Source organism: Leptopilina boulardi, unplaced genomic scaffold (genome assembly GCF_019393585.1).
Source record: "Leptopilina boulardi isolate dan_hultmark-lab unplaced genomic scaffold, ZJU_Lbou_2.1 LbouV2_60, whole genome shotgun sequence".
Taxonomy (NCBI): Eukaryota; Metazoa; Arthropoda; class Insecta; order Hymenoptera; family Figitidae; genus Leptopilina; species Leptopilina boulardi.
In genome coordinates, this window is record NW_026138006.1 from 862439 (window position 1) to 886685 (window position 24247).

Below are 24247 nucleotides of genomic sequence, written 5' to 3' on the forward strand. Positions count from 1 at the left end.
ACTTTTGATATAAAAATATTAACTTAAAAAACGCTCTGCTGGCGATCGTCTTTTGAAGGTGGAAAGGGTTGAGATAGAATGCCTCATATATTCTTTTTCATTAATATTTAGATATTTCGGTTAAAATATGAATTTTTGATTTTTTAACTTCCATTAATTCTTTAAATTTTACTCAAATGTATAGATACTCTAATGTTTATATTATTATATTATTTTTGTATGTTTATTTTAATGTTAATGCTTTCTCCACGAGGAAGCAAATTTTTTTGCTGATCGTAAAGAGGAAGCAAAATGTTCATGTAATGAACATCTGAATTTACAACTTGTTTATTTTTGTCGTCCGCCATATTGGATCTGCCATTTTTAATTTTTAAAATCTGACTTCATATTCGTAATCAGCGACTATAAAAACATTTTAATATTTTATTTGTGTGAGATATTAGTTTGATAAGATAATGTATGCTATTAGAGATTTAATGTTGTAAAAATCCAAAAAAAATAAGGAAAATGCAGTGGAAAAAAGGGACAAACACAAATCACGACACCGTAATTACAAAATAACAAAGTACATTTATTTTTGCTTCGAGCCATACAAAAACATTTCGACACCGGTGTGTCACCGTCAAACGTTCGTCTAGAACTATATCTTTTCTTATGCTCATTCCCGCGTTATCGACTGCCTTCCCACATTTTTCTCCTAATTTCCCTCGCAATCACATCCGGAAAACAAGTGTCGCTGCTGAGCAGACGACACGTCTATAAAATGTGGACATCCGCAATTCAATTTAAAAAAATGATAAAATTACATCGATTTACAACATCCTCCCACCTTGAGGTCTCACCTCAAACTATTTCTTAAAATGTCAATACATACACAACATCGTCAAACAAATTCCAAGCTTTATAAAAAATGCGTTAAATAATCCTATCCGAAAAAAAATTAATCGTTCCAAGGTCGACTACATGCGATCATCATCATTTCTCGAGACATCTTTAAGATCAATTTCATCATCTTCGTCAAGTACAATTTTATCTCGAGGAATATCATTCATAATATCAACAGGAATACTATTACATTGAGCACATTCATTCTGTGAAATTTCTAGAGGGTATATTCGTTGTATCGGCCTTTTTAATTTACCTTCTTTGGTTTTCAACAAGACCACGCGTACAATACCATCCCTACCTAAAAATAATTTCTCAATTTTTCCTAAAGGCCAGTCAATACGCTTATGAGTGTCATCGCCTATAATAACAATATCACCGACTTGAACTTTACCATGACTTTTCAATTTACTCTTGGAGACCAATTGACCTAAGTATTCACTCCGAAAACGTTTCCTCAAATGTTCTACCATTTCTTGTTTGCGCTTGTATCTACTGGTTAACTCAATTTTATTTACTACATCGATATCAGGTGTTCCTGTCTCTTTAATTTCGTGTAAAAACATCGCCGGAGTCAACACCTTTAAGTCATCAGCTGATTCTGAAATGTAGGTCAAAGGTCTTGAATTTAAAACCGACTCGCAATCACACAACACTGTAGACATTTCCTCAAAATTAAGACAAGATTTTCCCAGAACTTTACGCAAAAGATTTTTTAACATCCCAACTAATCGCTCCCACCATCCTCCCCACCAAGGGGCCGATGGTGGATTAAACTGCCATTGAATCTGTTTCGCGGAACAATATTTACTTATATATTCCCAATTTAATGACTTAAAGGCATTGTTCGCGCCAACAAAATTCAACCCGTTATCACTATACATAATAGTTGGTCGTTCTCGACGACTGATAAAACGTCGAAAACACTCCAAAAAAGCTTGCGTAGACAAAGAGGTATATTGCGCGGTATATTGCACAAGTAAATAAACAGATCCAGCCCTTCTGCTGACCTCGTAAAAATAGCGGACCTGCGAAATCTACACCGGTAATCTCAAAAACATTTGCATCTCTAACGCGATTAATCGGCAAAGGGGCTGGAACCGTCTGCACATGTTTCGAATTAAATCTTTTACAAATGTGGCACTCGGCAATGACTGATTTGACAGTTCTTCTCATAGACATGATCCAAAATTTGTCTCTTAAATGGCACATGACAATTTGCACTCCTGCGTGACACATATTTTCGTGAGTTTCTCGAATTAGCAATTTCACCGCATCATGTTTTCCGTCTAATAAAATTGGAAACAAAAAGGGAAAACTATCGTCGCGTTCAATAATTTTTGTTTTCAATCGTATCAAACCGTCCGTATGCAGCAAAATTTGTAACGTTGCTAGCCTTGGATCATTTTTTGGTAAAAACATTTGAGATTGTAAAGTTTTCGAAAATTTTAACTCAATTTCTGTTAACTCTTTACACGTAATTAGCGAGCCCCATTTATTTTCAATTTTAAGTTTAAAATTCTTAAATCGGTACATGATAGCAAAAAATCTTATTAGTTTATTGTATGACGAGAAACTGTTTACAATGTCTAAATTTTCTTTCTCACTCAACGTGACCATCGAGACCTGTGCCGTTTTCTTTAATTCTGTTTTTATTTCACGTTCATCGACAGTACATTTTTCCCGTGGCCAATTTTCCTCATTATCACGAAACCACTCAGGCCCCTCCCACCACCGAGAATCGAGAAGTTGCTTTGCGTCACAACCACGTGAGGGGAGGTCTGCGGGGTTCAATTTTCCCGGCACATGTCTCCAGGTACTCGACTGTGTCAACTCATGATTTTCACGCACCCGATTATATACAAAAGTGTTCCATTGCATATCACGGTCAATCCACGCCAAAACCGTGGAAGCGTCTGACCAATACGTGACTGGAACGTCTTTCCAAGATAATGACTTGAGGATTTCATTCGTCAAACGACTCCCGATAGTGTCTGCTAAAAGTTCCAAACGCGGAATTGTAGTATTTTCCGGTGCTATTCTAGTTTTTGCATTAACAAATCTTAATTCGACTCCCTCTCCTCGTTCGATTCGCAAAAAAACAACCGTTGCATACGCGAGTTTACCTGCATCACAAAACGTGTGTATTGACAATTTGCCTTTTCCAAATTTTCTTGGAATTTCAATACTACTTAAATAATGTAATTGTTTTAGCCATTTATTATACTCGTCGCTAATTTCCTCCTCCACTGGCGTATCCCAGTCTTTCTTCAGTTTCCACAATCTTTTCAATAATAATTTAGGAAACAAAGTAACAACAGGAGACACAAAACCCATAGGGTCGAACACTCTGTTCGCCGCAGAAAGAATCGTTCGCTTACTTACGTCCTTGTCAAAGTCAATCTTAAGAACCTTCGGATTTATTGAAATAGTGTCTCGTTTTTTGTTATATAAAATACCCAAAACTAATGTAGAGTCCTTTTCTGCGTTATCGTTCGTGTATTCCCAATTCCGTAAATCAAAACCTCCTTTGTTCAAGATTTCCCTAGACTCTTTTATAAAAACATTTAATTCCTCTTTTGAGTCTACGCTTGTCGCGCAATTATCCACATAGAACGAATCTTTTAATTATAAAATCGTTTTTTCAGACCAACAATTTTAAAAAATTTTTCTGAAACCGCCCTCAATATATTCGAACAATGGAGTTCTAGCACTGCCCCTAATAAAAAGGGACTACAAGTTAAACCGAAAACAACTCGCTTGTGTCGAAAAATTCGAACTTCTCCATTTTTGTACCATAAAAATCGTAAAAAATAGCGATTCGTTTCGTTAACTTTAATCTGTAAAAAAGCTTTGCGAATATCTGCTATGACGGCTATTTCATGTTTTCTAAGACGAAGTAAAGAGGTCGGAATCAATTCTATCAAATTGGGGCCTTTTTCGAGACATTGATTTAAAGATGGATAACCCTTTTCCCTGGCGGACGCGTCGAAAACCGGAAGGATTCGAGTTGTACTGTCTAACTTAACCACGTGACGATGAGGTAAATAATGAGCTTGGTTTTCCATCTCATTGTCTGGTACTAGTTCGACAATACCTTTATCCAGCCAATCCTGAATCACTTTATCATAATCGTCGAAAAAACCCTCCGCTTTTAACTTTTTTACTAAATTATTTAATCTTGACTTTGAAATACTAAGATTTGACGGAATCGGAGCATGATTTTCAGTCCAGAATAAATCAACAGTATAACGATTGTTATCTTTCAAACTAACGGTATTTAAAAAATTTTCTTTTACACGTTTTTCTTTTTCTAGACGATTTTCTTTTTCTACAAGGTCTCTAATACCAATTGTATCTAAACTCCAAAGGTCTGAAACTTTTGCTTCATTAATAAACAATGTAACGTCAGTCATTGCAACGTCTTTTCGTTTACTTTCTGGTACTTTACCCATTACCGTCCAACCTAACCGTGTCTCGAATACCGTCAAACCATTAGAACAATCGAATTTATTTCCTGTCATTAATTTACCGACTATATCGGCCCCGATAAGCATATCAATGGACTCTTCAGACTTTTGTGAATTCGAATCAAAGTCACACAATTGAATACCCTTTTCTTCGAGTTCAATTATCCAATCTGCTTGTTTCACACAAGGAATGTCATTACAAATGACGTCTTTATTCATTACCTGAAAATTACAAGCATAATTTCCGATACGATTCCTTACTCGCGCCAAATAAATGTAATGCGTCTCTCCCTTTGTTCTTTCCCCGCCGAACAGTTCCCTGTGGAAAACGCATAGCACACCCTCTTTGCCTGCAGTCGATAGGACTTGGAGAGGCAGGCCATGTCGACTGGTGTTAACGCTGCAGTTACACCGGAGAACATGGTAGCGCTGATGATCCAGTCCGAGGAAAACTGGCAGCTCATCGAGACCTTTATCATCACTGTTATGATGAGAAAGGATCTTGATGGCCGCAGAAAGGCGTAATTAACAGTATCCACTTTTTATTTATTTATTTGTTTATTTTATAACTTATTTTGTCTTTTTACAATTTTTTGTTTATTTATTTTAGTCTTTTAACAGTTTTATATTATATTTTATGTGTTCATCTGTCTTTTTACAATTTTATTTTTGACTTTGTTTATTTTACTTTTATTTTATTTATTGACTTTTTATTGTTTTCTTTTCTGATGTGCTGTTGATTCCGCTTTGACATTGATTTTCGTTTTATTTTTAAAATTGATAACGCAGGATGTCCGCAGGACTGGACGAAGTCGCTTCACGACAAAGTAGGAGCGCCACCTTCGAAGGCAAAAGTCTTCACGACAGTACCGAGGGTGGATAAAGGGCTCCCAAGAAGGGTTGACGGGGTTTAGTGGGTCGGGGCTGGTAGTAGTTCGCCAGCTTATTTTGTTTAGTGTTCTCCTTTTTTTACCAACCCCACATAACCTTGGCATGCGGAAGCCAAGGTATCTGTATGCAGATTTCCTAAAAGTCCCGAAGCAAAAAGAAAAAATAATAATAATAATAATGGAGAAAGGAAGAGGGGTGAAAAAGATAGCCAAATAGGGAAGAGCAAGAGGAGCTAGAGGATGATAAGGAAAGACGAGGGGGTGAGAGGATTTTGGGGTCGAAGTATACGATTATCATACAACATGGTGAGGGCAGAGAGGAGACCGAGGTACTTGGACTATGTGAGAAAATTTGGAAAGTGGAATTGGGTGAACATGTTCAGAACGAAGCCAATAGGCAAATGGAACTGTAAACGGAAGCTCGGGCACTGGCGGATATACATATATAGATTTATAGATTTAAAGATTAAGTTTAGTTAAGAATTTTAGGTATATAGAATGAGAGGATAAACTACTAGTATAATAATATTTTTTATTAATTATACAGATTTTTATTTCTATTTATATAAAAACTTATTTACCTAGACTAATACTAAACTTTTTTATGCTGAGCATTATTATTTTTGTTATAAGTTTTCTATTTGTATAAAATTATCGTTAAGATAAATAAATTGTACTTATTATATACTTCTTCTTTGTAGGGCTCAGTAACCCTAGAACTTTGATTTTAATATAAATAAATTAAATATTTTTCTAAAATAGCTATAATGGAACATCTTTACAATATTTTTCATGTTTTTTTTCAGGTTGCCTTAACAACAATAGGTTTATGGTTTATGGCATGGACACCATATTTAGTTATTAATTATATTGGAATATTCAATCGATCTCTTCTCACACCATTATTTACGATTTGGGGTTCCTTATTTGCTAAAGCTAATGCTATTTACAATCCAATTGTTTACGGTATAAGGTAAGTACTGCAAGATCAAGTTGTTCTCTATTTTATACTGTAGATGTAGATGTTTTGACATACACTACCGGCAGAAATTATAGGTACACCTGACGTGCAAGGATTGGAAAATTGATGCTGACTTTAAAGTAAGATATTTTAAGTTAGAAAAAAGTTAGAGACTCGTAATTTAGATAGTTGGAAAGCTGATCAAATTCTGCGTATGAATGTATATCAAGAATTTTTTTTCCTTTTTTGTAGCATTTATAACACCAAAAAGATTTTAAGAAAAAATTATGCAATTTTCCTACTTTCGTACTAATGTTTATGACTCCTGGCATGATCTAGAATAATGTATGGAAAATTTGGACAATTTTACAACAAAATTTTTAAAGTCTTAGCTTTAATTTGCATTTTTCAAACTTGAAAAATGTTTTGCAGTTCCTAAAATATGTTAAAACATGCTCGGACCTTTTTAAAACATTTTAGGAACAACAAAACATTTTTTAAGTTTCAAGAATGCAATCAGACGCAGAATTTAATCAGCTTTCCATAACCATCTAAGTTACAAGTTGCTAACTTTTTTCTAATTTAAAATATCTTACTTTAAAGTAAGTATCAAATTTCCTCTTCTCGCCCGTCAGGTGTGCCGACAATTTCTGCTGGTAGTGTCATTGCATCAAAATTATTACGACAGCTTTTTCTAGTATGTGTAGTACGGTTGTCGCAAGTAGTAAAGTGTCTCACCTTTACAAGGTTGCCATGAAAGGCTGCTGAAAAATTAAAATGAAAGATTGTTGACAGCTTTAAACTTGAAATGACAAAATCATACACAATTGCAGCAAGCTTACAAAATTCTTACAAAAAAATTAAATTTTTACTTTCGTATTAGGTATTTAGTAATCTTATAGTTTTATAACTATATTATACGTAATAAAGATGTTGAGTTTTTTTGATTTTTTACAATATTAAGATGTTATGTTGTTGTAGGTATAATCCGCATTTATTGTTTAATATTTAATAAATTAGCTTTTGCCCATCTATACTGGGCCTCTTCAGATATTTAATATAACTAAAAAAAATTGAAAATTTGTGTAAAAAATAAATTTTTAAAAAATTAATAATTTTAAAAGTCTAAAAATTAAAACATATATGTATGTAGAACATAACATTAAACTTAAATTTCTCCTCTCACATATTAACAACCATTAGTCTTAAAAGTATAAAAAATTCTACATAATTTTTCAATTTTTTTTCAAATTTCCGAATTCATATCTCACATTCTCTCACATCGTGGGATTATGTGTGTAACACATGTTCGAAAGTAAGAAGCACGTGTGATAAAATTAAAAACGTTGACTAGTAATTTTAAATGAAAAAGGATTAGTTCTACATTACTCCCTCGTGGAAAATAAAGTATAGGCTTTGTTTTACAGACCAAGTTAGTTCTTCAAGTAACCGATAGTGGGCGCCACTATCGATTAGTCAAATTGTGCTAAATAGATTTTAAAATTTCCCGGGTACACATCTTGAAAGCAGGTAGGTATTAAACTTTTCATCAATCTCAACGACAATTTTTACTCCACATTTGCCGTTGACTGCCTGGATCTTTGTAATTAAATACTTATTTCCAGGAGTCAATTCAGAAAGTGGCTTTATTGTCAAGAATGCATACGGCCAGTGGCGTTGATTTCACTGAGATCCATAACTGCTAAATCTGTGAAAAGAAAAAGGCTGCTCATTCTACATCTATTTATAATTGAAATTCAACAGGCATATGGGCAATATCTCTTCCACTTGTTACGCATGCGCAATACTTTAAATTGAACCATCACTCTACTTCCCTATGCAATAACTCCACCACTTTCTCTACACATGCGCATTACCCCAATGCAATTAACCTTGATCTTTTAACGTCAGAAACAAATGTCTAGACACGTTTATACAAGTTTAAACTTGTTAAATTGCGCATGCGCAGTTTCAACTATTACACGAACAAAACACATGTATTTTATAAGGAAGGGAGGTAATTATTATTATTATTTAATATAAAAAATGCAAATCCGCAGAAAGAAATCTTTGTTTAATTGTAGGTATATTTTTCAATATCTTTAATTTCATAACTATCAGGGGGTATAGTAAATACTTGATTATCAATATAAAATTTATTTTTACCTTCATAAATATTAGGTATTGAATTGAAAGTTAACAATTTAACTAAGCCAAGTACATAATTTCTATTAGGTAATAGTTCTACTGGAAGAAAATATTCATCCTCTATATTAAATTTTTTGCTGATTAAGATTTTTAAAAATTACAATAATGAAGTATACGACTTTACCAGCAAAGTGACATCTATTAGATGTCATTTAAACTCCTTGATTTAGAGTTAGATGTTTCATGTGATAATTATATCGATATGGTTTATAAAATATGTTAAACTATTGAAATTTATCAATATTTATTTATTTATTTGAACACATAACGGGACATGCCCTTTCGTACAAAAGTACTCCTAAATCTAAAAATTACAATACTCTATTTTACTAAATCTAGGTTGCCGCTTAAAAGAAAATATTTTAGTTTTCGTTTAGCAAGATATTACGTAATGATGATGTGAACCGTGTAACGTTATTATCAAAGAAATTAATGTCATTAGCAATCATGTTTGCATGGACAGAAAAGAGAAGATGATTGCTTTAAATTTTTAGACGAAGAGGGTCTTATGCTATTTTCCTTAGAAAGAGGAAAGAATATTTCAAACAAAAACATTCTTATCACACCTGTCTTTAATGAAGAAAAAATTGGTCCCCGATGCCGAAAAAAAACTCTTGAATATTTTGAATCTCTGTACCCTAAATAAACAAAATTTAAAATATTTAAAATCGTAACTGATCCTCCTGCTCTTTTTTTATGAATTTATTGTTTTTTTATGCATTATTTATTTATTTATTTACATATATATACGGGCAATGCCCTTTCGTACAAGAATACTAAAGTATAAAAAATAGGAAAAGAACTAGGCGCAATTGCGCCTACATCTAGGGTTTCGTGGCGCTTTAAATTTTAATTAAAAAAAAAATAAATCAAAAATAAATAATTTAAAAATAAATAATAAAATTTATTTTATAAATTTTATGTACTATTAAATTTTATTTATTTAGCAAAATTTTTATTATAAATTGGCAAAATCAAAATTCAAAAAGGTAAATGAAAGAAAAAAGAAAGAGTGGCTGTGGAGTGGAGGTCTTTCTTCTATCATTTATCTTTTTTGATTCACAAACAAAAACATTAGGTAAAATGTCCATTCGATAATGTCAACTATATGGACATGTCAACTATTGGGACATGTCAACTATTGGGACATGTCAATTACTGAGACAGGTCAACTACTGGGACATGTCAACTATAGGGACATGTCAACTATATGGACATGTCAACTATTGGGACATGTCAACTATTGGGACATGTCAATTACTGAGACAGGTCAACTACTGGGACATGTCAATTATAGGGGCATGTTAACTAATGGGACATGTAATGTCCATTCATGTAATGTCCATTCGGGAAAATGTCCATTCAGTAAATGGAGATTTAGGATCTGTGGGGCCCCAAAATTTGAATTTGGGAGCTATGGTGCCCCAAAATTTGAATTTGGGATCTGTGGTGCCCCAAAATTCGAATTTGGAAGCTATGTTTGCCCAAAATTCGAATTTGGGATCTGTGGGGCCCAAAAATTCGAATTTGGGATCTGTGGTGCCCCAAAAGTTTAATTTGGGATCTGTGGGGCCCCAAAATTTGAATTTGGGATCTGTGGGGCCCCAAAATTCGAATTTGGGATCTGTGGTGCCCCAAAAGTTTAATTTCTGATCTGTGGGGCCCCAAATTTTGAATTTGGGATCTGTGGTGCCAAATGGGGGTGTTTATACTACGGACAGACAGACGGACGCCAAAGTGAAACTATGAGGCTTTCGGCCATGGGCCACGAAACCCTAAAAAAAGAACATAAGAAAAATGACAGTGCGAAACAATGTTTTGTTATTTCTCAAGCAGTATCGAAAATTTCAGAGCGTAGCTTACATACAAATTTACTTAGAGAAATACCATAAAAATCAAGGTTGTTATGGTACTCATTAGCTTCTCTTGTTATCCTATTTATAACAGAATTTATTACATAGTTTGTTCTTTGAAAAGACTGTCTGAACAGAGTTGGATTTCTGGTTGGTCTAAAAGGAACAGCAAAATTTAGCAAAAATAAGAGTGGAGGGCAGTTAATAATGCCGTTAATAATTTTAAACATAAATAGTAAATCAGTAAATAAGAATTTGTTTCTTAATAGAGGAATACCCAGAATCCTTCTCAGTTCAGTATAGTCATGACTAAATCTATCAAATGGTATCCCCGTCTGCCTAGCAACAAAACGCATAAATTTATTTTGCACCCGTTCCAGTGCCATCAATAAGTATTCTTGGTAAGGTGACCAAATCAATGAAGCAAATTCAAGTATTGGTCGAACTAATGAAAAATATAAGACCTTTAACGCTATTATATTCTTAAACCGCGATGCATTTCTAGTGACAAAGCCCAACACTCTAGTCGCGTTATTGACAACATTTAAAATATGTTTTCCAAAATCCAATTCTGAGTCTAGTGTAACTCCCAGGTCACGCACCACTGATGCTCTAGAGAGAACATCAATACCAATATTGTATTGATACTCTTTAATTAGCTGAAGTTTACTGAAAGAAATTATACTGCATTTTTTAATGTTGAGAAAAAGTTTATTATTTATTGACCATTTTGTTAATTCATTCAGATCTGATTGGAGGTCAAGAGCATCTTGATCACATGTTATTGCTTTGTATAATTTAAGGTCATCAGCAAACAAGAGGAATAAACTATGTTTAAATATAGTGTTTGTGTCGTTTATAAAAAGCAGAAAAAATAAAGGCCCAAGATTCGATCCCTGGGGAACACCAGAAGTTGCTAGGAAAACAATTGAAAATTCATGTTCAATACGCACTGACGAATATCTGTCAGTAAGATAGCTTTTTATCCAACTAATTAAATTACAAGAAAAACCCAAAGATACAAGCTTTCCCACTAGAATAGCATGATCAACCTTATCGAAGGCTTTAGAAAAGTCAGTGTAAACAGTATCAACTTGTATTCCCTTTTCAAGATTCGATGATATAAAATTAGTAAATAAAACTGAGTTTGATTGGACGGTAGTTAGTATCATTTTTTTTATCTCCATCTTTATAAACCGGTACAATTATTCCTCTCTTCCATTCGAATGGAAATGCACCCAACTTTAAAGATCTGTTAAATAATATGTATAGCGGATAAGCAAAAACAGAGCTACATGACTATAAAATATTGGGAGGAATGTGATCAGGTCCAGCCCCTTTATTGATTTTTAAATTTTTTAGTTTTAATAATATCATTTCTTTTGAGATTTCGTGAGTGTTAATATTAGAATTATTTGAATAACTTGAATTAGTCATGGGGATACCAGTAGAGGGCGGATTGTAAACTTTTTATAATAAAAAATTGCTTTACTACGATGTGCAGATCAGTTAAAATTACTAGTGCAATCTTTTTATACTTATTAAATGTAAAAATAATAATAACAACAATAATACATTATTATAATTTTTGGGAATAAAAGTTGGAGGATCAATAATGTAATTTTAAATCTGTACTGTCAACGAAAATAATAAAAGAGTATTTTCCCTAGAACACCGCAGATGTAAACATTAGATTATCCAAATTTTCTATCATTTTTTATTCTTATTAATATACACAACATTAGTTACTCCTATTGCAATTTGTATTTATATCGTTTATGAACATAAATTATAACAAGTTGGCTAAAATTAGTTTAAAGTTTTGTAGATGTAGTTGATTTATTTTTAATCGTTTATAAAACTTTTCAAATTGGCGGAAACAAATTTTTTTCTATATAGAAACATGTTATATGAGATCCTGATCAATTGTCCGGATGTATGTATGTGTGTGTGGATCCCTTTTTTGTTTAGACGATAACTTTAACTGGTTTTAATGGATTTAGATCAAATTTGGTAGGATGATTTATCATATTAAAATCTCAAATCTGACCAAAGGATTTGAAGAAATACAAAAAAAAAATTTAATCGTCTTTTTTCTAAATTTTTTTTATTCGAAAAAATTTTGAAATAGAAAAATTTAAGGTTATATATAATAAAATCGTATTCCTTACGTCAAGACAAATCGATCGGTATATATAAAGTATAGCTTTAATTTAAATTTAAAGCATTAATGAAAGTTAAAAAATCAAAAATTCACATTTTGGATATAAAATTTTGTGATTATTTAAATTTAAGTTTATAGATGAAATAATTGTATTTCTTGCATGAAAACGAATCGATTTGTATATATAAAATTTACATTTGAGGTAAATTTAATAAATTAATGAAAGTTAAAAATAGAAAATACACATTTTAGCTGAAAAATTTTGTATTTATTTAAATTCAAGTTTAAGTATAAAATAATTGTGTTCTTTGCATTGAAACGAATCGATATAATTGTAAATAATTATAAATTATATATATTATTTTTCATTAATATTTAGAAATTTCGGTTAAAATGTGAATTTTTGATTTTTCAACTTCCATTAATTACACAGCCCCACAAAAAAAAAAGTTTCGTGCGCGGCAGACCAGACTAGTCATTTCACATGTATTTTGACGCGCTGAACACGAATCCGAAGTCCGTTTTGCTCCATCACGTCAGGATTTTTTTCTAACCTCCAAAAACCTGTCGGATTTTGAGAGGTAGGCTATTTTTTTAAAAAATTGATGGATTTACTTCAAAATTGGTATCTAGGGGTTTTTTGGGTCGCTGATTACGAATCTAAAGTTAGATTTTCAAAATTTAAAATGGCGGCTCCAATATGGCGGACGATATCGACCCTTCAAAGGGTCGAATTCCGCCCTTACACACGAAACTAGGAGCAATTAAACAGTTTGTCAAAGCCTTAGATAAAAAAGGAAACTGTTTCAAATACCTGGAACAAAAGTTTCCAGAAATCTCTGATGCGAAACTAAAAGAAGGGGTTTTCGACGGACCTTGTATTCGCAAATTGTTAAAAGATGAGCAATTTATCACCAAGATGAATAAAAAGGAGAAAGCCGCATGGCTTAGTTTCAAAGCAGTTGTCGAAAATTTTCTGAGTAATCACAAGAGTGAAAATTGGGAGCAAATAGTTAGTGATGTGATTAAAAACTTTGGTAAGTTAGGATGCTTAATGAGCATAAAGTTGCATTACTTAGACTCGCATCGGGATCAATTCCCTGAAAATTTGTGAGATTACAGTGAAGAACAAGGAGAACGATTCCATCAAGATCTGAAAGATTTTGAGCGTCGTTATCAAGGAAGATGGGATGTAAATATGATGGCCAACTACTGTTGGATGCTGAAAAGGGATATTGTACATGGAGGCACCAATTTGAAAAGAAAACCATTACACAGATCCTTTGAGGACAAAAGAGTGCGCTACCATGAAAAGACGTAAATACCTTACTTATGTATATAAGAATTTCCATTTCTAGTTTTGAAAATCTAACTTCAGATTCGTAATCAGCGACCCAAAAAACCCCTAGATACCAAGTTTGAAGTAAATCCATCAATTTTTACAAAATTCGTCCGCCATATTGGAGCCGCCATTTTAAATTTTGAAAATCTAACTTCAAATTCGTCATCAGCGACCCAAAAAACCCCTAGATACCAATTTTGAAGTAAATCCATCAATTTTTTAAAAAAATAGCCTACCTCTCAAAATCCGACAGGTTTTTGGAGGTTAGAAAAAAATCCTGACGTGATGGAGCAAAACGGACTTCGGATTCGTGTTCAGCGCGTCAAAATACATGTGAAATGACTAGTCTGGTCTGCCGCGAACGACACTTTTTTTTGTGGGGCTGTGTTATTTAAATTTAAATCAAATGTATAGGTACTCAAATGTTTATATTGTTATACTCTTTTTGTATGTTTATTTCAATGTTAATGCTTTCTCCACGAGGAAGCAAATTTTTTTGCTGATAGTAAAGAGGAAGCAAAATGTTCATGTAATGAATATTTGAATTTACAACTTGTTTGTTATTGGACTTGAAAATGCCATCAGGACTTTATATATTATATAAATTATTTAAAATAAAATCAAACATAAGTTACTGAACACAAATTTAATTTGAAATATTATCAATATAAAATATATGTAATTATATATTAAGTTCTAAAACGACCGACACCGACCGACACCAAGAACAACTTTTTCGTTTTCTTTTTGAAATTATTTACAGTTTTCCTTCAAAATTTGAAATCACATGCCTTACATACATGTCTATTCAAAAAAAAATGCCAAATTTTTTTTTGCGCGATTTTTTGCCAAAAAAATTTTTTGCAATTTTTTGCAATTTTTTATTTTTTTACGATAATAACACAGAAAATACGTCACTATTTTAAATCTCAGCTAAAAAAAAATTTTTTTCACAAAGTTATGGCGATATTCAATTTCCCTCATATCTTTCTTATTATATTAAGTTCTAAAACGACCGACACCGACCGACACCAAAAACAACTTTTTCGTTTTTTTTTTATCTAAATTAATATCTCTTTTCATAATCATTTTAATTTCTCGAGGTAGATTATTATTATTAGTAACAAATTCTTGTTCTTCTTTTTCTACTTCGTACATCATTTTGTACGCTTTAGCATAAGGGTTAATTTTTCTGATCAACTTATCTAAATTAGATAAAATATCATTTCTGCAGTTATTATTAATATCTTTACGACTTTGTGTAGCTAATTCATTGTCAATTATATACAGTTGACCATACTTTCTGAATTCATTTTCTTTGGGATGTAATGAATATGTGTTATGGTAAATTTGACCACACATTTTAAAGACTTGAGGACCTTTATTTTGTAGAGAAGCATATGTTGCACCAAATCTTGCAAACGGTATTGTATTGTTGTAGCTTCTTATACATTTTTTATAATGATTACTAATTGCAGTTTGACCACAAACTATTTCCTTTAATTCTACCGGGGGTAATGGATATTCAGTTAACAAAACTTTGCCTTTATGACAACATGTACTAAACTTTTTATCCTCTGGCATTTCTGAAAGAAAATGCTTAGCTGGACAAAATTAACAAATAACATCCAAATTACTATATTATTTGCTAACTTCAAACATTTTAAATTAATATTATTATTGGCTTCTAATTTTCTTTTTCTACAATTTTCTCGATATTCTTTACATTTTTCAATATTTTGTAATTTTATTTCTTCATTCTTAATTTTTTTTTCATTTTTCGATATCTTTTACATTTCTCCTCATTTTTTAATTGAATTTTTTAAATAACTTTTTCCTATATAAACATTTTAATTGATTTTTGTCAGAATATAATTGCTGGCATTATTTTTCACAAAAAATGAAAATTTTTAATTTTTTAAAACTAATAGTATAAGTTCTGTTAATCAAGATGAAGAAGCTAAATATTTTCATTAAATGAACCACTTTATTAATGTGTTGAAATCATGGAATTGTGTTATAAATTGTTATTTAAATAATCAGGAAGATTAAAAAAAATTTAATTTAATATAACCGTGGAATATTTCATCCATATCACTGGAATATTCCCTCAATATTGCTTGGATATATATATATTTTTTGGTTTTCTTAGAAAATCATTGGAATATTCCACGGTGATATTCAAGGGATGTTGAGGGGATACACCGTGCTGCTTGGGTTCCTTTATTATATAATATTAAAAAATGGAAATGGAAAATGAAAAAATGTTAATAATTTCATGCATGACTGTAATTATGGCGTCGCAGATGACTTTGACACAAATAAGACTTCTTATGATTTAAGAATTTAATTATTATTTAACAATAATAATTTAAAATTTGATATATGTTTATTTTTTTCGATATAATGAATCAATAAATCTTGTTTTTTGAATAGATGTTTCATGTTTATATTCATTACATTGTATTATAATTTTTCATTAACAGCAACACCATAAAGTTTTTTTAAAAATATTTATAAAATTTGAATTTTAAATTATAAATTCTTGACAATTTTTCTAAAAAACAAAGAATAAAGCATCTCATGTCACTCCCAATTTTACACAAATGCACTCAATCAATGCACACTTCCGAAGATATAACCCTTTTAGATTTTTAAATCTTTGATTACGGAGATAGCTAAAACGATTTAACATGCGTTTTGGCTTTGATAAATACGAAGTTCAGTTCGATTATATATTTAATTAAATAATCAATTAATAGTACTAATTAATTATATTGAATTAAAAATATATTTTTAGATTTACAAATTTGAATACTATATAATATTAAAAAGTAGGGTATTCGTTAGGAAAAGTGGTAAGGCCCTTACCAGTTTTCCTTACATAGCATTTAGTAGCAATTGAAAAAAAGAGAAACAATTTACAATCAATATTGTAGAATAAAATCAGAATTTAAGTCAACAGACATATAAAATTTGTTTTATTACATTAAATTAAATTTTTTTTAAAAAGTAATTTGAAAATTAAAAAAATTGAATTATTATAATTTATAATGAAATAATAATTTAAAACAAAAAATAAATATACATATGAATAAACTACAATACGTAAAGAAAAAAAAGTAAAACTTCAACCGAGCGAGCGTTAGCGAGCGAGGAATATATCGCTAGTATGTAATTATTTTACCATAAAAACTATTAACACTTACTTTCTTTTAAAAAATTATCGCATCAAACTTGAACAATTCACTTAATCTTGAAATTTATTGACAATTATAATATTTTTAATGTTTAAACAATTGAATAACGATTTTTGATGGTACAGAAACACTCTTCTTTACCTACTGAAACCTATTGTAAGTATTAGATATTTGTTTCTGCAGTAAAATTGTTAAATCTATGGGACGCCCAAAACCAACCCGTACCTAGAGGGTTAAAAAGGGTCTATTGTTTTCTAGAATTTTATTGAAAGTTGATCTAAAAATTTTTATTTTAAGTTTTATATTAACGTATGATTAACTAAGTAAAGAAATAAAAAATAAAATACAATTTTTATATTAGAATTGAAAAATTTATTTAACCCTTTAAGGTCCAAATTAACTATCCTAATAATAATTCCTCATCATATATCATTTTTAAAGTTTTTGGGATGCTGATTACGAATATGATGTCCGTTTTTAAAAATCCAAAATGTCGGATTTAATATGGCGGCACAAAATTTAAAAATTCATCGGATTCGTTTAAAGCAGTTTCCAAAGAGGTTTTCGGGGTCGCTTATTACGAATATCATGTCTGTTTTCGCAAATTCAAAATGGCGGGTGAAATTTAAAAAATTCACCAGAGCATTTTGAATCTCATTACATTACTCAGGGATTTTCAAAAACGCTGATTATGAATATATTGTTAGATTTTAATAATTCAAAATGGCGAATCTAATACCACGACGAAAAAAATTTAATTAGTTTTGAATTTCTCGAAAGTTGTTATTTGAAGATTTTCAGCATTATAAGTTTTCAATTAAAGTAAATATTTCTACCGTTAGGGAAGGTGTATAGATAAGTTGTACTAGATGGTATGGACTATTTCATTCATAATAGTAGTCCAAGATGAAAAAATTGACGCGCGTAGCGCGTAAAAATTGGTTCCAGTATTGATGAAAACAATTAATTTTCCAATCAAAAATATTGGTGAAAGACATTAATTTTTTTATCGAAAGAAGGTGAAAAATATTAATTTTAAACTCTAATATTAGTAACAAAATTTATTACTTAAACCAACGTATTTGTGAGAAATTAATTTTTTTATCAAAAAAATTGAATTATTTTTTCAAAAATCCATTTTAAAGGAAATATTCATGAAAAATATAATTGTTTTATTAAAAATATGTCAAAAAAAACTAAATTTTTTTTCAAAAATATTGGTGAAAAAAATTAAGTTTTAAAGGAATGAAAGAAATTTAAAGGTTGATAGAATTAATTTTTCCTGTACAAAAATATTATTAAAAAAATGAATTATTTTATCAAAAATATTGTTGAAAAAATTAATTTTTTTTCAAAAATATTGGTGAAAGAAATTAATTTTAAACGGAATGAGACGGGATCAGAACATTTTCCGGTGATTTTGGAGATTGGGAGGGTAAGACAAAAAAGAATTGAGAGGTGAGGTAAAGAGATTAAAGTAAAGATGGGAAAATGGAGAATAAGAAAGTTGAAGGAGTTTGAAGACAGACTGCAGGAAGAATGGATAATAGGGAATGAGGAGCAAAATGTTAATGAGAGAATAGAGAGACTGAGAAAGATCATAGAGAAGTTGAAGAAAGACATGGGAAAGAATGAGGAGTGTAAGTAAAGATGGATAGGATGGTGGGATAAGGATTGTACAACAAGCAGGAACACGGCCACTTCTATTGGGGTGTTATCGGCGGCAAGATGAATGTAATTAACCGCTTCGCCATTTCATTGGGCGCACTCTTCTTGCACTCTAGACATCATCTATCTTGTGTTCACAAGAGCACAAGGAATTCTATGTCGTATGAGGCGTTTTTCCATCCCCGAAGTACCTTGTGGTAAAAGTAGCGGAAAGGGTGTTTTCATGAATATTTGTGATTATAGCCCTCCATGGGCTCAGGCATCCCCAAAGGACTCTGTCCTTTTTCTCTTAAGCGGGTCACCCCCTGTGATGGGTTCAAAAAATCGATCTTTTTTGTTTTGCATAAATTTCATCTATAACATATGTAGAATATGTGGGTAAAGCGATTTTTTGATATATAACTTCCTTTAAAAGTTATAGCACTTAAAGTTTCAAGCGCGTTTTTCTCAAAACTACTTTTTTTAAACTGGCGTCCATGATATCTCAGAAACCATTTGCCGATTTTGATCAAATTTACAGGGCATGTTCAGCACATGTGTGGCTATCGCCCGAACTAGGATAATTGAAAAAAGTTAAGTTGTTTGCTTTTTAAAGGATAAAATAGACACAAAAAATCGTGATTTTTTGAAAAAAAATTTAAAACCGCATAAAAAATTCAGTTTTTAATATTTTTAAATAATCCTAGTTCCGGCGATAGCTACATCCCTACAGATTAAAATGCTATTTTGCTTTTTGATTTTGGATCAGTCAATCAGCCGGAATCGTGGACGCCGATGGACAACTGTCTAAAAATCAAAGTTACTTCCTTGTATTATAAGTCGAAGAGATTAAAGTATTTTTACTGGAAATAATTTGTACTTGTTGTTGAAATGTCACTAAATGTCCTGTAAAAAATTTGAAGTTCTATGTTTTCATAGTTTTTAAGAATAAAATCGCAAAATATGGCAAAAATAGGTGGCATCAAACAAAGTGACCCCCTTATGAGCATGATAAACGCTGATGCCGGTGGGTTATAAAATTTATGGGGAAATTTTATGGAAGAGATTTGAAGGGAATGTGGAAGAGCTGGGGGGATCCCACAAAATCAAGCGGGTTTTAGGAAGGGGATGGAACTAGGAGAGGTTTTTTGGATGGGAAGAGGATTGCTACAGGGATGTCCGCTGTGTCCATTGTTCGAAGAGGAGAGGAAAATGAGGAATAGTGCTGGGCACTAGAAGAACGTATTCCCTTGCATATGCGGATGATGTGATGTTGTTGGCTGTGAGTGAGAGTGAAATGAGGTTGTTGATGAAAGAGTTTGAGTGTTATGTGAGAGCAAAAGATTTATCGATAAATGTGGAGAAGACGAAAATGATGAGATTTAGGAATAAGAAGAGTGGGGCGGTGGAGGTATGGAAGTTGAATGGTAGAGAGGTAGAAAAAGTGGATGAGTTTTGTTATTTAGGTTTTTGGTTTAAATCTAATGGAGCGTATTATTTGCATGTGAGTAGTAGAGTTGAAAGAGCGGGAAAGATAATAGGGCAAATGTGCGGAAGTGGAAAGAGAAGGTTTAATAATGATTGGAAAAGGAGAGTGTGGTTGTTTGATGTGCTTGTATGGTCAGTGTTGTGCTATGGGGTGGAAATATGGGAATGGAAAGTATAAATGAGAGGTATATGAGATGGACGATGGGGGTGAATGCGAGTTGTCCGGGGTACATGTTGAGAGAGAAGATGGTAGGGAGACAAAGAAGAAGGGCATGGGGTTTGAAGAGAGGTTAAGACAGGGAAAGGGTAACGAATGGGCTCAGCGGTGCAGGAGATATGTTAAAGAAAGGGAGACCAAAGGAGACAGAGATAAGCCGAAGTGGGATGAGATGAGAGAAGGGGCTTTAGAGGAGGGGAGGAAATATGGTAGAGGATGGTATGGGATAGAGGAGGGCTAGAAGGAGAAGGATAGAAGAGAAAGGTGGGAAAAAATATGGGACTTAAAGTATAATAAAAGGTACAAGATGGTGAAAGGAGTAGGACTACCGAAATATCTGTGTAAGAAAATGAGAGAGTCAAAATGGCAAAGGATGGTGAGATATAGGATGGGGGAGGGGATGAGAGAATGTAGGTATTAGATGGATAAAGAAGAGAGATTGTGTAGAGTGTGTGGGTTTGAAGTGGAAGATTGGGAACATGTGCTGGAAAGGTGTGGTAGGGGAATGAATGAAGATTATGAGAGATGGGGAGTGGATGCGAGAGTTAAGTGGATTTTGGATGAAAACGGACAGGGTGAAAGATGGTTGAACGAATTGGATGAATAAAGAAGAGTGAATAAGATGTAAGCATGATGAATAGAGTTTAAATGAGACAAAAATGTATGGGGTGGGCGTTAAGGGGATGAATCCAGAAATGGGCAAAAGAACTGGAAACGGAACCCCTGGCACTGGCGAAGACGAATGTTTTTAGGATAGATTTAAGAATTGCGTTAGGTTAAGGAAATATTGTTTAGAGTATAAGAAATTGTTTGTATTTAGTTTTAAGAAATGTATATGGATCCTCAAACTAGAGTAAATAAACTATATATAATTTTAAACGGAAATATTGGCGAAAAAAAAATTTTTATATAAAAAAAAGTTTTAAAAAATTAATTTTAATCAGAAATATTGGTGACAAAAATTTATTATTTAATCAAAAATATTGATGAAAATTTTTTTTCGTCAAAAATAATGGTGACAAAAATTTATTTTTTTATTAAAAAAAAAGTTAAAGAAAATTAATTTTAAACGGAAATAATCGTGAAAAAAATGTATTATTTTATTAAACAAATTAATATTTTTGATAAAACAATTATTTTTTCATGAATATTTACTTTAAAAATTCACTATTATATTAAATAAAGAAATAAATAAAAATTAATCTTTCTTTAGCCATATTTTTGAAAAAGTAATTCATTTTTTAACGATATTTTTGATAAAAATATTAATTTCTCACCAATATGTTTGTTTAAACATTAAATTTTTTCACCAATATTTCTGCTTAAAATTAATATCTTTCACCTTTTTTTAATAAAAAAATTAATCGTTTTCGGCAATATTTTTGAAAAAATAATACATTTTTCACCAATAATTCTGATCAAGGAGACTTTCTGGTTTACAATTCCACCAAAATCTAATTTTTTAGTATCATAGAATTAGTGTCCCAGAACGTTTTTTTAAAAATATGTAAAAAAAACAAAAGTTTTAATCAAAAAATGTTTGATGGTCCTCGCTGATTCAATTTATTATGTTATAAAAACTTTAAACGCGTTTTTCTCGAAAACACATTTTTCAATCTGGTGCACGGCTTTTCTCGAAAAGTACTAAACCGATTTTAAAAACAAAAAACCATTTGATTCCTTAGTTAAAAACTAGATAATAAACCTTTGAAACTTCATATTTCTACACCCTGTTTTTTTACACGGAGGTAAATTGCTCTAAAAACACGGCGTTTTTCGAATTTTCGAGAAAAATGTTCATAAAAAATAAAAAGAAAACATCACCTACGGCTAAAAAATTAAACTAAATACTAAATTTTTTTTTATTTTCCCCTATGTAATGTGCAACAATGTCCAAAAAGAATTTTTTCAATTTACTTAATACTTTTCTTACAACAAAAGTTTTAAAACGTGTCTTTTTGTCAATTCTAAATCAGAAAGTCCCCTTAAAATTAATTTTTTCAATTTTTTTTTGATAAAAATATTTATTTTTTTCAATTTTTTTTGATAAAAAAAAATTTTTGTCACCAATATTTTTGATTAAAAAATTTCATTTCTTTTTGATTAAATAATAAATATTTTTTACCAATATTTTCGTTTCAAATTAATTAATTTACCAACGTTTTTTGATTTGTCAAAAAATACCGGAAATGACTCATCCTAAAAAATTATAAAATACATGAGATTCGGTACATCTCAGCAGAAATAAGTTAATATTAATTATTAATTTAGTAACCACGGTCACCAAACTTTCCCAAAAACTTTGTACATATGCAGTGAAGAAAATATGTCAGTATGAGCGATTTACATTTAGAGCCGGACAAAAAATTCAAGATGGCGTATCCAATATGGTGATCGACTTTTTGAAAATCGAATGTAATTCGCTGGAAACTTGTTACTTGAAGGTTTTTGGGGTCGCTGATTACGAATCTGAAGTAAGATTTTCAAAATTCAAAATGGCGGATCCAATATGGCGGAATTTTTTTTAAAATTCATCATATTCGTTTGAAACTGGATACTTGGGGTTTTTCGGGGTCGCTGATTACGAATCTCAAATCCGTTTTTCATAATTAAAAATGGCGGATCCAATATGGCGGACGAATTTTTAAAAATTGCTTCGATTTGCTTGAAACTCGTTACTCGGAGGTATTAGGAGTCGCTGATTACGAATCTAAAATCCGTTTTTTAAAATTCAAATTGGCGGATCTAATATAGCTGACGAATTTTTAAAAATTAATTGAATTCGTTTGAAACTCATTACTCGAAGGTTTTCGATATTATTTGGTAGCCTTGAGAAAGGATAATTGTTATAGTTGATAATTACAAATATCAAGTTTTCATTTTTAGGTATGATAAGCGTCGAAACAATTTCTTGCTGGCAATAGGGAGAGTGGAACATTGCATGTTTTGCAAATCCAGGACGTTTGCTTTTGGTCAGCTTTTGTACTACAATGAGCACACTACCACAGCCTCTGAAACAATTATTCCTTACAGAAAATGTCAGACGAAACAAAAGACGAACGCTAGACGCAAGATCTTTACGAAAGACGGTAAATGAAACAAAAGACGATCGCAAAACAAGCTAAACTGAAAAAATAATAATTTTGGATATAGTTCCGAATAGCACATACCTCCGATTTCAATAAAACTTAGTATCCCTACGTAATTTGGTGCGCTGATTACCAAAATCATAGTGAAAATTGGCGGAAATTTAATTATCATGGTAAAAACCATAAAAAACACCATAAAATCATGGTTTTTTTCGATTATCTCGTAAAAAACAAAAAACTTCGAAAAAAGTTTTAGACGAAAGTTGTAAATCTCTAAAAAACACACATTTCATGTTTTATGCATTTTTTACCAAAAGTCATTATTTTTCGAGAAAAACGCAAAATAGTAAACACGGCCTTCGGCCGCGTAAGGTCCTGCTCGCTTCTCTTTTTAAGAAATCTTGGCGAGAGGGGGTGGATGTGTCCGAAAGTAATTTGCAGAAATTGTGGGGTGGAGTCTACAGCAGCGGTAAACGCAAAATAGTAAACACGGCCTTCGGCCGCGTAAGGTACTGCTCGCTTTTCTTTTTAAAAAAACCTTGGCGAGAGGGGGTGGATATGGCCGAAAGTATTTTGCGGAATTCGTTGGATCCTGAGTAATGGTGAATATGATACTATATGCGAGTCAAATAATATGTCTAACCATGACTGTTGTATAGGTTTTCATTATCATGGTGTTTTTGGTTGGATATGACCGAAAGTATTTTTTTATGGTGTTTTTTATGGTTTTTACCATGATAATTAAATTTCCGCCAATTTTCACTATGATTTTCGTAATCAGCGCACCAAATTACGTAGGGATACCAAGTTTTATCGAAATCAGAGGTATGTGC

The 24247-nt window shown here is 31.6% G+C and overlaps 1 protein-coding gene across 6 annotated transcripts in view; it reads left to right on the forward strand.

Moving 5' to 3' along the window:
- The window catches only part of LOC127290350 (rhodopsin-like), a 699229-nt gene that overhangs the window by 588254 nt on the left and 86728 nt on the right, over positions 1 to 24247 (forward strand). For all 6 annotated transcript variants that reach the window (XM_051318856.1, XM_051318854.1, XM_051318858.1 and 3 more), the window contains one exon: positions 6052 to 6218. In XM_051318856.1, the coding sequence (XP_051174813.1) occupies positions 6052 to 6218 (167 nt within the window). The remainder of the gene's footprint in view (positions 1 to 6051; positions 6219 to 24247) is intronic.